At 38.0% G+C, this 15883-nt stretch overlaps 1 protein-coding gene across 1 annotated transcript; it reads right to left on the bottom strand.

Annotated features, from left to right (window-relative positions):
• Positions 1-372: 372 nt before the first annotated feature.
• marco (macrophage receptor with collagenous structure) lies at positions 373-14830 on the bottom strand. The gene is made up of 12 exons (XM_070838123.1): positions 14689-14830; positions 10992-11090; positions 10703-10869; positions 8914-9031; positions 8650-8721; positions 8039-8128; positions 5494-5580; positions 5212-5292; positions 3433-3468; positions 3054-3110; positions 2260-2424; positions 373-750 (listed from the first exon to the last, which is right to left on the bottom strand). Exons 1-12 carry the CDS (start codon positions 14795-14797, stop codon positions 620-622), a joined length of 1212 nt encoding a protein of 403 aa, XP_070694224.1. The 5' UTR covers positions 14798-14830; the 3' UTR covers positions 373-619.
• Between the last annotated feature and the right edge of the window lie 1053 nt (positions 14831-15883).

The following is a 15883-nucleotide window of genomic DNA, read 5'->3' as shown; positions in this document are numbered from 1 at the left end:
ATTTTGTACTAAGATATAAAAATGGCAGGATATAAACAATATCAATCTGACATATTACCCATTGAAGTCAACCAACTGTAATGCCACTTGATGAACTTGACATGTGCATCTACAATGTCTCCCTGAGGTATCTGGGAAAACATGACTGAGCCAGCTGTGTCTGAAAACATGCTTCATCATGCTTCTTGTCCTTGAATGTGACCTCCATCTTAATCTTTGCTGACCTGTGCAAAGTTATCTGTGGTGATGAGCAATGCACGGAAGGTGACGGCAGGCATGTCGCTGATGGGAAGAAAGGCCGAGTGGTGGAGGATGGGGGCTGAAAACAGCAGAAAATGATTTGGGCAGAGTAGAGAAATAATGCCTGAGAAATGTATTCCAAGAATGTTTTATTAAAATGATATTTTGTTTACAGTACACTGTTATTTAAGCTAAGCTTTAATTTTATATGCTGTTTTATGAATACATAATGATATCCAGCCATGTCATAATTAGTAGCAGTGCATGCATATGCATATGTGTGAATGTCAGTCAAATTATCACTGTGTATTTATCAAATCTAAATATGTAGATCAGTTGAAACACCATTTTTCTTGTTTGTCATCTATGTGGTGTTAGTCTAGACACACTGCAGTCCGGCATCCTCGCTGTGTTCGCAATTGTTAACACCAGCTCCAGCGTGTGGACAGTCAAAGATATCAATCTCTGTTCCTAAGCATCGCAGCTCATCCAGCCAGATCCTGCCTGTCCCTGCAGAATGACAATGATGTTAGAATGAGACATGCATTCATCAGGCACTTTTTAGTTAGAAGTTATAATTCTGAATTTTATTTACAGCAGTAGAGTAAACAGGTTGTTGCTGGGGTGGGTAGGGTCTTTTAGTATCCTTTGGGCTCTGTGCAGATACATCACCTCACCAATATCACTAATGTAACTAATGTACAGTAGATGTATTTGAGAAATATGCTCATTTGTTTCCATTTCAAGAGTCAATCATGTCAGACTAGCATGACTGCCTAAAGTTAAAGAATATATGTACCAACATTTCTAAAGGTTGTTAATTAATACTTAGTATCTTGTTTGTTTAATCTGCACTGTCACTGTCACGGTTGTCATTGTCCTATTGACTGGCTGCTGAAAGTAAAGTAAGTGTTTTACCTAATATGAGCAACTTAATATGAGCATGTTAGAAAGTGTTGCTGAGGAGGAGGAAGGAGATACAAGAAAATTGGCATGCTGCAGAGATAAAGAGGGGCTTCTTTATTGACACTGTGATGGACAATGAATAGTAATTTTATTCTCATTCCTGGTATTTCGATTTAGTTTTTTTCTTTATATGTTACTGTATATGTCACTCACATACAGTAGTCTAGATATAAGAGCAAATTACTTCTCCAGTACTGCTTCTATTGCTTCTACTGCACACAGTCCATGAGCTGCACAGTCACTGAACCTTGGTGTGATTCAGCAAGAAATAGTTCCAGCTCATTACTCTTCCTATAACCATATACTGTATTTTTTACATTTCTGCTTGTGTGGATCAAGCAAACAAGATAAACCAGGTTAATTAATGAGCTTTTGGTATTGGTAGATTACAGTGTTTATGCTAAACTAAACAAACCACATCCAGACTCCAGCTCAGCTTATGTTAAAACAACATGTCAATACGAAAGAGTAATTGTTCCCTCTAATCCCTTCTCTTTAGTTTCCTGCTTAATTTGTTTAAGTCAGCTTGCACATGCTTCATATTGGTTTCAGCTGAAGTCATTTTTACACAAAATGAGAACTGAAGAGTTTGTCTACCAATAACATTAAGTTTGATGTAGGAAAGAATCTCTTCAGGGCTGGTATGGAAAGGAGGAATGATTACATCAACTAATAATGTACATGCGGGCATGTTAATATTGTTCTAGGACAAACTTGAGAAAATGTAAACTTCCCCTTCACTATTCAGACATGAGATTCATACCTTCTTCTCATCTCACTCTATGGAAGTATATTTCCCAGAATTTTGAATGACTACATTTGAATTGATATGGTGTTATTATGCTGTTATGCAGGACCAAAATCTAACCTAACCTAAAATTATCCTTCAGGTGTACTCAACAAGGTTGCTTTTTTAGCTCTAGTATTGTTGGTAGCTTCATTCAACACAATGAGAAGAGCAAATTCAGAAACACAGAGTGAAAGTTCTGTGAGGATCAGAATCAGTTTGCTAATGGAGAAAGTACAGGCGAACACTAGCAGTGGACCTCTTACCTGCGCCGGCAGTGAAGGTGGCAACAGCACTTTGGAAGCCAAGCATCTTGCAGAGCACCCTGCCGTCCACAAGGTCAAAGCTGTCATCACACACGGTGCCCCAGACCCCGTTGTACTTCACTTCGACTCGCCCTCGGAATCTACCGGGCACGAGTCGCGCATTCACTGTGGTGACACAAAGGTGCAGCTACTTAAACGCCCTGCTGGTTCGAACTTTGGGATTTTGTGGTTAGCCTGTGGTTCATACTAAATAGCAAGTTTACACAAAGCATTTATAATGTAGATATCCAACTTTAGGCGTTTGGTTAATATTAGGGTTGATAAGGTTTAACTAATCTTTTGTACCAACACTTCCTACTTTCTTGGTTGTTAACAAGTGTTAAAACTCACCTCAGTACTGTTTGACAAACTTTTGCTTGTTTTAAGGTTAAACCGCAAATGTTTTCAGCAAAGCCAGAATCTTTATGGACCTTCACCCGTGGCAGTTTTTATACCAAGTCTAATTCATAGCTGTGTAGGAGCCAGTATGTGAGTCCATTTGCATGACTGACAAGACAAGCATCAACTTATTACGGTCAACACTGATGGTGGAAGTGTCTTCAATTTTTATCACATTTCACTTTTGTAGATTAAGTGGTGGTGATCATTAACCCAACCCAACTTTCAGACATTTTATCATCCCTTTAAATGATGTTATCAAGTTACTGAAAGTTAGTTTCAGTAGTTCTGGAAAATCTCTGTTGTTCTTTAGTTCTATTGTCACTACTGCTCAGGTCAGTCCGATGCAGACTTACACTCTCGCTTTACTCCTTCTCCCTTCTCTCCTTTGTCACCTTTTGGTCCGGGAGGACCTGTGGAGGAAAAACATCCAAACATATCTTCAAACTGAACTGACATGAACTGATATGGATGTACTCATCAACTAAGTATGTCACTGTCATAGGCCATTTCAGCTAGAACTGGGTTCAAAACAAAACACTGGACCAACTATTCAGGAGGTGAGAGGTGACTCATTGTTGCAATTTTATGCAGCTCAACTACTAACTATGAGCTTGATTTAACTCTCCAATACACAGTGAAATACATACCTTGATATATTCTTTGCATAGTACATGACATACGGAAAAAATGTGATACTAAATCAAATTTCCTATGACTTCAATACACACTCACCTTGATTCCCAGTGAGACCACGAGGCCCAACTGCACCTGAAGACAAAATGAGACTGTATAAAATATACCTGTTGTGTAATTTGCAGTTTAAAGTTATCATTATATTTAGAGTCCAGAACAGCAACCAAAAGTTCTTCTGAATCCTGATAAGACAAAAAAAAGTTTCACTCTGAAGCACATGTGCTGTATGTGTCAGTCAATGACTGACAGTTAAATCAGCTGTAAGGAAACAGCGAATTAGGCCCAACAATATATAAGCACCAGTGTTTCAGAGAATGATATCAAATGTTGGAAATGCTGTTCAAACCCAGAACCGTACCGTTTATCAACCTTGAACTATGACTGAGACACATCTGCCAACCACCGTAATGTTATAATAGTTTACCAGAAATTATATTTAGCAGTCAGCATTAATCATAAAGCCTGTCAAACCCAACTAAACCAGTAGGATTGATCTCTATTACCCAAAATCTGATCATTTTATTCTTGACTTCAATTTTTTCTCCACGTTATAAACTTAGAAAATGAGCGATCTCCTTCACAATTGAAGCTCACCAGATTATTAAATGTGTACATTAGGAAAAGTGCCATAATGAGTCTGAGAATTTTTATTATTATTATTATAGGATTCTTATTATGTGGAGTACTCCATAGTATACATACGTGACATTTATAAAAGCTTATAGATTTACTTAAAAGTCCTGTTAATTTTATTTAGATGGGTGAATAGTCAGGAAATTCTCGAGATGTTATATGAAGCTAGTCTGTGTAGGAGCACATAACAGATCAGGCCTTGAGAAATTCCTAAACCCTCTACAGTAAAAGGAAAACACAACAAATCTTGTAAATCAGACTGCCATTTAAATAAGTAGTAAGAAGGTAAGAAGAGTAAGAAGGACAACAGAAACAAACTAAGTTAAATTTAAAAATGTTACAGATACAAAGAATAAATTAGCTAAATAAAGATAGAGATAATATTTTATTAATAACTCATGGAGCTAATAATGGTCAGCAAGCAGAGGAAAGCAATTAAAACAATACATTTGAGATCAAAACTATTGACACTGCAATAAAAAGAATTTGATCAAAAATGTATCAACACATCCAAAGGTTTTGTTGGCAACTCCAAAGGGTTTGAATCCAAACATTTTGCATGTTGTTGAGCTAAACCTCAGGGACAGCACCCATGCTAAAATATGTAAGACTTCTTTGGTGAAGATGTAAGATTTCTTTCAACTTTTTAAGATGTATGCCTATTGGGACACATGATTGTATTACAGAAATCATTGCTACACAGTTACATGACAATGCATATATTTAGTCATTGCTGGAGTCACAGATAAGGCAGAGAGCTTATTCATGACTAGTTCATGTATGATACTGAACAATTATGGTAAATGGTAAATGGTCTGTATTTGTATAGCGCCTTTCTAGTTATTTCAACTACTCAAAGCGCTTTACATGACATCCTCATTCACCCATTCACACATCAATCATACAGGAGGAATGTAATTTGGAGGAGACTATTCTTTCATACTCATTCACACTCTGAAGCCATGCTTCAGGAGCAAGTTGGGGTTCAGTGTCTTGCTCAAGGACACTTCGACATGTTGACCCATAGGAGCTGGGGATCGAACCCCCAACCTTCTGATTGAGGGACGACCCACTCTACCACTGAGCCACAGCCGCCCCTACTATTATTTTGGAAGTCAGGATCAGTTTATATCAGGATGCATGTATTAGTCCAACAGTATAGATGTTACACATTAAGCAGCTGACCTGGGGGTCCTGGTGGGCCATCATTTCCACGGTCTCCTTTTTCTCCTGTGATCCCAGGATTACCAGGAGGTCCAATAGTTCCTGATAGTGGACAACAAAGAAAAATCCATTTAGTCCTCACATAAGGAGACCCACCTTGCCTATTCAATTACAATGGAAATTAATTAATGTGAGAAATTAAAAAGAATATTTGAGAGTTTTTCTTTCTATGTAGTCAGATCAGGTTTATTGGAAGCTCCATGGTGTTGCTATGAAATATTTGAGAAATATCCAAACCCTTACCTCCCGCCCCGGGGTCTCCTTTCTCTCCCTTAGCAGCCGGTCCTTGATTCCCTGGAGGTCCTGGGGGCCCAAGTGGACCCCTGGGACCTGCACACACATACAAACACACACACACATACACACAGAGTGATAATTATGAACGGCTATTAATGTTTTTTTCGATGTGGGAAAGGGAAGTGGAACACTCAAAGCCATGATGCCAGAAAATATTTTCATGACACAGAAGGACAGCTAATTTCAGAGCCAGTCAGCAATGGTCTGATGACAGTTTGACCTCTGAGGGCCAAGGTCAAAGTTTTAGTTTTAGTGTAGCCAGTGATAACAGAGATCTGGGCCAAGACTTCCTCTCTTCAACAGTTTGACCCTTTATAAACAGATATCTGCACATGAACCCAGATAAATCTAAAAACACTAATAAAAAGCTAAATCACCATCACATGATAGCCAGTGGGTTTCAAGATTGCATTTTGGCTAATGAATCCAGTCTGTTTGGTTCTCCACATGGTCTGTTGCTCAAATACTATTCACACTGGACGAGAAACAGAAACCAGTGATCCAAAATCTTGTGTCAGTCTATGTGATATGCAGTTATACACAGTACATCCACTAAGAGAGCCCCAGGATTTCTGAACACGCACCTAAACTTAAAGGGATACATATATCATTTTGTGACCTTGTGTGTTTCTCGCTCCTGTGATTGTCTGCCCTGCCCTGATTGTTTCTATCTGTGCTCCCTTCCCTGGTGTATGTATTGTCTGCGTTTTCCCCTATCCTGTGCCAGATTGTCTTGTACCCTTGTGTTAAGCATTCCAGCGTCCTTAGTCAGTGTTAGTGAGAGTATCTTGTTGTGAGTGTTTTGAGTGTAGTCAGGTTTGTAGTAAAGTATTTTGTGATTTGTGATTTTGGTGCCTTGTAAAATGGTAAACGGTACATATATGTATACACTGTATACTTTCAAGTCATTTTGACTGAGACTTTTGATCAGGCTTGTCATATTTTTTCTCTGATTTGGTTTTTGAGTGGAATGGAAATCAGATCCTTGCTCCTCCCGGAATATTAGGATGTGAGTTAGGATACTCGTCCCCATGATAGAGCACACCTTTGTTGGAAAGCCTAGGAGTTCTTTGTCATCAGTATATTTAAAATGCATTTCCTTGCCTCTTGTTTACAAGAGTGCGACTTGTACCACACCCGTACTTTCACCATGGTCAGCGGCACTCCAAAAACTGGTGCAGGTTCCTTCTCTCTCTGATCCATGGTTTTGGTGCATATTTATAGTTAAATGCAAGCTGTGCACATTTTATCATTCATGACATTAAATGGCAGTGTGTCAGCAATATTACTGCTGATGAGCAGAAGTTAAAGAAGGAAGGGAAACTTTACTATTTCCTAACTGCAATCTGCTGATACATTTTTGCATCCAGGAAATGTAATCACTTTATGTTGCAGTTTCACTGACCTGAGTGCATGATGTGAGACTTGGAATGTTATGGGTGTGTTTCAGTAAAAAACATTTTTGATTTAACATTATTGATGAGTCAGTATATACTCTAAGTCATATAGTACACACAGCATGAGGAACATTATTCTCAGGGACGCACCCTGTCATCACTGCCCATAAAAATGTCATTTTTCAAACACTGTTTTCTACTGTATTAGATGCTAATTAAAAACAAGACTAATGACAACTATACAACCAATTTGCTTCTGAAGAATAAATGTTGCGAATGTAGAGAAACACCTGTATTTATTGGAACTTAAAATACATGTTCAATGATGGAATCAATTTGTTACCGACTTTGTAATCACATATACATAGCACAACTAGTGAGAGTTTGTCTCTGCAAAGCCTTACCTCACAACAGAATGCTAACATACACACATTATTATGCAGATGTTTAACAGGTAGTTTATCTTAACTTAGTATATCAACAAGATAACATTTGCTAATTAGCACCAAACTTCTTCTGGGGACCATGAATGCATTTTAACATTTGAAATTATCCAAATGTCATAGCAAACCATCCACTAGCTGTTGACATATTTAGATTAACATGGTGGACCGACAGACCAACAGACCAACAGACATTGGCATCCCTAGAGCCATGCCGCTAGCATAGACAATAATGAGCTACCTGCTTTCTGTCATCTAGGTGTCTGATATCATAACAGTCTGACATAAGTTTACCCTTATTCATAAATAAACAACCAACATTGGAAGCTTATTCTAGCTGTTCTAGTGGGTACTTAATATTGAGTGTGAGTGTGATGCTGGAAGATCAGAGAGGTAACTTTTTGACTTAAGTTTTACCATTTGTGGCAGTGCTTTGCCAAAAGCAGACAGAGATTCTTTTGTCCTCGTTCATTCTCATTAGCTCTGGTGTGCAACAAAGGGCCCAACAGCATCTTTGGTAGGGTGGTAGTTCTGTTGCAGCCCCATTTTGTGATTTTGTGCATTTTTCCAAAAAACGTATCGAGCACATGTGAATGTTACCAAAGTACAGTATAAGTGCATTATTTCTCAAATAATAAAAAGCAAACCCACCAATTTGACCAGCAACTCCTGGATCTCCTGGTTGTCCATTGGGTCCCATGTCACCCTTTGGTCCTGGAGGGCCAGCAACACCACTGTCCCCTGGAAAGAGGCATGGCAATCTGCTGATTAGATTTTGAATTCTTTACTTCTTTAAAGTGTTCCCAAAATGTGTGTTTCTGCAGCTGTGGTTGTATTCAGGATTTGGTCATGACTCCAAATGCCCCCGAAAGCAACCATACTCTTTGAGAGAAACTTCATTTCTGTTAACTGTTCAGTTAGCAATTATATTTTCTCAAAGTTAATTTCTTTGCGCAACTGCAAAAAATATAATCTGGTAGGGATATACTGAATCTTTATTCATTTATTCAGTCCTTTAGCATGGTGGTACAGTGGTTAACACTGTTGCCACACAGAAAGAAGGCTCCAGGTTCTCTAGGCCTGGGGCCTTTCTGTGTGGAGTTTGCTTATTCCTGTTGCCATATCATAAAATTTGGTTATTGATGATTTTGGGAGAAACATATCTAACACAGGTTAAAGCAAAAGAAGTACATTACACATTCTCATTTTTAACTAATTTGAGCTAATGAACTTTAACTTTTAATTACACAAGATTGACTCACCTTTGAGGCCCCTTTCTCCTGGAGTGCCTGGATGTCCCGAAAGCCCATCAGCACCTGGAGGACCAGGAGGTCCTGAGGACACACACAAACAGAATTGCAAGGGTTAATAAACACTGCACTTAAAACTTGTATGCTCTGCAGCCCTAACTGTAACTAAAAAGTAAAAACCAAAAAATGCTCTTTGTGACAGATGTTGCTAATTCTCCTTTAATTGTGACTTAAAATACACACACACACACACACACACACTGATGTGTATCCTACCTGGTTTGAGGTCGATGGTTGTCAGTTTCCCCTCCAGATTGTGGGTGCTAGTGTTGAGCAGGCTGAGGTCAGACCTCATCCTTCCCAGCTGACCCTCCTCTCCACACAGGCTGTTGACCTGTTGGCATAGCACAAAAACACGAGTGTGATACAGCAGCTCTGTCCATCATGACCACAATAAATGGATAAAAATTAGATTTAAGGTGAGACTCATTCTTCAATGAAAAATTACATTTTCTTTGTTCATAAACAACTCCCTTGCTCAAAGCAATAAAGTTTTGTATGCACCATTTATGGTTTTGCTAAAACTATCATTTTACACAATGATTTTGCTGTGTAACTTGTATGTCTGAATAAGCTGACTTACTTACTACTTTCTACTTTTGCAACTGCATGTATGGTAGTATGGCAGCAATTTATACTACATTTTAGCATTTAACATTCATTTTTGAGAAATATGTTTATTTATCTTGTTTGTTAGGTACAAAGCTACAGTTATGCACGGTTAACCTAGCTTGGCATAACGACTGGAAGCAATGGGGGAACAACTAAGCTATTGCGCTTTGTAAATTTAATTTAGTGTGTCTGCATGTCAACGTTTGCTAATTAGCATTAAATACAAAGTGGACCCAAGGTTTATGAGAGTGTCATTATTCTTGCAGGTATTTGGTCAGAAACCAAAGTTTGAACACATTAAAAGTTTGATCTGATGACAGCTATAGATGAAAATAGACCAAATTTATTACCATTCATCCTGAGGGCAAAGTGAGTATTTGTACTAACATTTATGTCAATCCATGCAATAGTTGTTGAGATATTTTAGTACCAAAGTGACTGACCTATAACCCAACATCGCCATCCATAAAGCCTTATCTATAATCTGACTAGATAATATACCGTATATCTAACAACATTTCTAATGGTGTGTTCAGACAGAAACTGAAGCAAAATATTTCCTTTCCTTCATTTGCATGAATTTGACTGCTGGACATTTGCACATTTGCCCGAAATAGCTGATATCCCAACAGTACATTAACTTTAAGTTAGTTAGCAATGGAAGTACAAACTCTTTGGGGATTTGAAACATTAATTTTCTATTCAATAAACTTTTTTTGAGACAAGCCTGCATTCCATTGCCTTTGTATGCAATCACAACCCTTCTGAAATGTATTCTTCACTTTGTGTTTTGTCTGAGCATACAGTAAAGTTTATTACAGTTTAATCTGTACAGAACCCTACATGTAGATCCACCCACCCAGTGTTTCTGTGTAGTGCCTCTGACTATGCCATCTGACAAGTTTTGGTTTTGGTCTTGGCACAGAGCCATGGTAGCAAACCTGGAAACGTCACTGTAACAGCAAGAATATTTCTATTTGTGTACAGATTAAGCAAAGGAATGTCATATATTATATTATATGTTAAACATGTATATTAGTGATAATTATGGTTGCAGATAATCTCATTTTGAACCTTGGCCAGAGCCAGGCTAGCTGTTTCCCCTTGGTTCCAGTCTTTAGGCTAAGCTTGGTTGACCACATTCTAACTCAAACTCTGTATTCAAACACAGACATGAGATTTATATGGATCCTCTCATGTCAGTTACAAAACTCAGATAAGCGTTTTTTCTAAAAGGCTGCCTGATGGCGTTTGTAATGCGCGTTCTAATTTATGTATACTGAATAAACGCAGCTAAAGCATATCAAAAACTAAACTTAATCAGAACTGACCGAAAACAAAAGTGAAGCTATAGTGTGTTTATTAAAATGCTGCATATAAACAATGGGAGGACCTGGCTCTGCAGGGCCCATAGGTGACCCTTCAGTGTACTGGTTTCGCGACTGCTGTTTTGGAGGAGAGTTTGGAAGTTATCACCATCCTGTTCTCCACCCAGAGGAATGTGATTGGACATCAGCTTCTCCAACTTGGGGTTAGACAGTGAAGACTCCAGTGTGAAAACTGGGACAGAGTGGTAAAAAGAACATGTTTCATCAGTAAATTCATTCACTTCACATTTACAGTGATATCAGTTTGATGTGGAGAAACATGTAACGACAATTAAAGTCATCTATATCCAGTACCTTTATAAATGAGAAAGGCATTGAGTGCAGTCTGCAAGATGAGGTAAACAACAATCACATTTAAACACCACTGTCTTTTGGGCCTTGCAGGCTTCAGATCTGAAATACAAACAAGAAACATCAGAATGTGATCAGTCTTCTGCAACAAACTTACATCTTGGGAAAGTCACTTAAGGTGACAAAAAGTGGCCCAGTTCATCCAGCTGATACAAATGCTTTTAGAAAATTTCAAAGCTCCGAGCATGAAACATTTGGACAACTAGTGGAAAATGTCAGCCATCAATCACAATGACAACCTGGGGGAAAATGAAGATGGGTTTTTTAGTTGGCAGAAATGTCAAGAAACCAACACTAGACCAAACTAGTTATGACTGAGAGGTAAACTACTGTCCACTCTGAAGATTTCAAAGGTATATGTGTGTGAATGGGAATTGGCAGGGGACTACAGGTTAGTAGTATATGTAATATTTGTATTGTTTTTTTTCATTGTAGAATGGATTAGGTCTTAGAACAACAACAGACATGGTGCTAGATGCAGCTAATTTGCAACAGCAAATGCATTTTGCAAATTTACACGAGATATATGAGCTATTAACAAAATAATGAGGCTTTGATAATGAACTTATCTGCCAAGTTGCAAAATGTTTATACTGTTGGTACCATCTGCGAAAACATCGCTTGTGAATACTTATTCTTCTACCACCACCACCAATACCACTGATAAAGGTTTCTCAATGGTTACAATATGTTTCGGCACTCACAGCACTTGGTTGCGACTTGTTTATTTCATTGACATGTATTCCATTTTCATGTATGCATCTACAGAGTTGCAATTAAATGAAATACATATGTTCTTAAATGATCACTGTTGACAGCCAGTTCATTTTACTTAGCAATTATTACCTTACAGTGAATGGTGGTCATAATACTTCTTGCTTTTTACCTTTTTGTTTGCTAGCTGAAATCCCCTGAAGATGGATGAATTTTGCATTATCATTTAATTATGATGCATGCATAAAAAGGAAATACATATAATAATGGTATATTTCTTTGTTTGTTTTGGATTTGGTCAGGATTCACACTTTTTTAAAACAACGGTGCAGTGTGAAGCTTTATTTAACAACACTAAATCTTCATGATGCAAAACAATAATTATATTTCTGCAAGACCCTTTGATTGTGACTTCATCTTAGGCTGGATTACTGTTATTAAAATGAGTTTCAAGACTTTTTTTTTTTCAAGATTTTAGTTAATGTTGTACTTTTATGGTGATTGTTCCTAGCTAGAATTGCATTCAATCAAATTACCACAAACTGGCACACAAACAAACACAGTAACCACATTATTCCAGCATTCCTGGTTTGTCACCGATAATGACACTGCTAAATTTAGTTTGCTATGTACACTGGACCTGGAGGTGACAGCATAGATACACAATAACGTGAGTGGGGTGGATAAATACTAACGTGATTGGCTGTGATTTATTTTGAAGTTTATCATTTATTAAAGAAGTAACTTCCAAGCGTGATCAAGGTCTTGATCCTTTGACAGTGTCTAGTATAATAAAGTGAGAGCTCTGAGTATAAATTAATGACATTTTTCAGTCATTTGGCACAATAGGTCTTTATCAAGAGGGAATTTTACCGTGTCATGATAGGAACACTATCATGACACGGTTGTTCATGCTGCACTGTCACTCTGACATGGCTTACTGGGACAGTTTGAGTCAACTGAGCCACTGTTAATGTTATTAGTAAGACCTGTGCTTTTATGATAAGTCAAAATATCTACTGTGGAAAAGTACAATGGTTTAAACAAATGCTTTTAAAAAAATACCCAAATTTAAATCCCTGAAGTACTGGAACCACAGGTTCATATTTTCTGGAGTTGTTCTTATTACTTAGGGCTATGTATAGGAGCACTTAAAATTTCATTTCAGGAGACATTTAAAGCAAGACCATTATATTCTCCTACAGAAAACCTTCTGTGCCGGTCTTAAAGCAAAGATGGGACATTGCTACCACCTACTGGCCATTTCATTCAACTCTTCAGGTTTAGCAGTGGCAGCTGATGTTCTTGCAGCAAGCAAAGGAGATTAACATTGATATGTAAGCACCATGAAATTTTACACAGTTAGCTAGACAATGTTGCATTTAACAACTGACCTGAGAAACAATACATAAAATCTCTATAATCTCTTATGATCGACGTTAAAATACCATTAAATGCTTGTTTTCTCATAATAGAAATACTTAGTGTGAAATAGTTGTTTCTTTGGGGGACCGTGTGAGAACATTTCCTGAATGAAATGTGCTCATTTTATTTGCACATTCAATTAACTTAATAGACCAACTTTTTGTGTTTTGTGTTACTCAACCCACATAACTTCTTTATGGAAGACATTTTGACATGTACTAACAACACAGGTTTAACTAAGAATATTCATTGCTCTGTCCCATTGAGGAGCATTTAGCAACTAAAGAGCCAAATGGACAGGAGACCAACACAGAGCTAGAAGGAGAGTGAATATTAGTTACATTCATCAGATTGTACACATGTTGTGTAGGTAACTGTTCGCTAACACATTAGCCATAACAATCTTATAAAGAGATATGTCAGTGCCAAGAAGCAGTGACTAGAGAGATGGGAGAGGCAGAAGAAAGAAGAAGATAATGTCATTTTACTGCTGAGAATTTGCAGAATCGGCAGAGAGAAGAGCAACTTCTTATTCATTCCTTTTAATTTATTACCTGGTTGTAAGTTAAAAGCTTTGTAAGTTCTGCCTGACAATTTTAACTCAGTTGGTAACTCCTGACTTCCTCTGGGCTCTATAATGCTAAAATGCTCTCAATAGTCAACTTCTTGATGCTGAAAAAACATGTAAAGCATGCAAATTATCACGGTTGTCACAGTGATAGCCTTCTGTTTTTACTGTCGCTAGTACTACTGTGTCTGTGACTGAGCATGTCTACAAATCGGACAGGGTTTATTACAAATCTTACCACAACTGCTGTTATATATTTGTGTGTTAAATTTTAATTACATTTTAGGAAGGACCTAAAAAATGGTAACATGAAATAGAAACTGTAAATGTGGAAGCAGGAAACAAAATAACAATGGGAAAGGAAACCACATACGCTGCCATATTAAGAATAACACATTGTAAATTATTTCAAAAGCCTTTTTGCAGATGTCTGAAGCTGCTGATTTGAATTATGGAGTATTTCAAGGATCTTATTTCAATTTATGCATTCAATCAATTTATATGCCTCTATCTGGGGTCTACTGGGGTTACTACAAACAGGCAAATCAATCAAAGCAATATAACAGATAGCGCTGTCTAGACTGTCCTTGAGCCACGAATTTCTAAATTTGGGGTGTTCTGGAGGTACATACCATGTAACTGCAATCACCCCAGTTTTATTCCATCAAGTGACCATCGTTGCATCTCATACCCGTCTCTCTCCTGTTTCCTGTCTGTACCTACACTCACTATGTACTGTCTGTATCCACATTCACCATCTATTGTTGGCCATCTAAAGAAACTTATTTTCATAGGTTGACTAGCCAGTGTTAACTAGATTTGTCTTAGAATTAAAATGATGTAAATCTGTTACCATGTTTTCTCTCACAAGCCCGAACAGAAACCTACTCTGTTTGGTTTGAAAGGTTTCAGACGTTTTGCTTCAATACTCACCATCAGGCTGGAAACTGTAGAGATCAGTCCTGCTGAGTGACATGTCAAACAATGGGTTATTTTGGCTGTATGATACTCGATTCATCGTCTGGTCCACTGATGTCTCCATGCTCTCTAGAGTCCAGAGTTGCCTTCACTTCCTACTTCGAGAACTCATATAACACACAATGCATGACGTTGAGAAAACACTTTCCCCCCCAGATTGCAACAGAGCCTCCCCATGAAGACCTTACATGATTGAGGGAGGGGAAGGAACTGTTTCAGATTTATAGCTGAAGTGGCCAAACTTCAGCAGCAAAACACAGTGCAGTTGATTAGAAGAATGAGGAAGCTGCTATTGTAGCTAGGTACAAGACAGTCTTGCAAAACAAAAGCAGAATTGCTAAATTGAGCATGTGAAGCTGATTGGTAAGTGTTGAATAAACCCAGAGATTAAGAGTTTCTGCTTTAGCAGAGTGGATGCAACAATAACAGCAAACAACTACCCATAAACTGAATTCTATTTATGGACTATAAGCAGGGTATATGTTTCATCTAATCCTATCGTCTCTCATCACTCCCTCACCCATATAGATCATTAAATAGCTAAACAGATCAGGGATTACATAAATGCCACAACAACTCAGTCCATCTTCTATATGACTTTAGCAGATTTTTCCCTTATCAAGCAACAGGGAGATAGTGAATAGGAATGGAGCCAGTACCGTTCCTTGTGGGGCCCCAGTGCTGCTCAGGATGGTGCTTGAGATACTGCCCTGAAGTCGCATGTACTTTTGTCTGAGGAGAAGGTAATCCATGCACCACCGTACCAGTGCTGGATCCACACAAGTGTAACTTCTGCTTCCATTATCCAAAGGGACAGACACAACAGATTCTTCTTATTTCTACAGGGTGCTTGCTGACATAGTTACACTTAAGAGGAATAAAGATTATATGTGTGTCTTGAAGACACAGATGCATTTACACCTTTTCAACATCAGGCCATTATGCACCATGTGTTTAATAGGATTTAAATCAATTTCTTATGTTGCTGGGATGCATTTACATTCTGCATTTTCATTCAATATCCCATAGCAATCTGGCCAAGACACAAAGCGATTAAGTGTAAATGAGGTCTAAGTTAGTGACGAACTTGTGAACACAGTGGATCATTTTGTGTCGAGACCAAAGACAGAGCTGAAAGGACAAGAAATAT

The sequence above is a fragment of the Pempheris klunzingeri genome, chromosome 10 (genome assembly GCF_042242105.1).
Source record: "Pempheris klunzingeri isolate RE-2024b chromosome 10, fPemKlu1.hap1, whole genome shotgun sequence".
Lineage (NCBI taxonomy): Eukaryota > Metazoa > Chordata > Actinopteri > Acropomatiformes > Pempheridae > Pempheris > Pempheris klunzingeri.
This window is presented reverse-complemented; position numbering and strand designations above follow the sequence as displayed.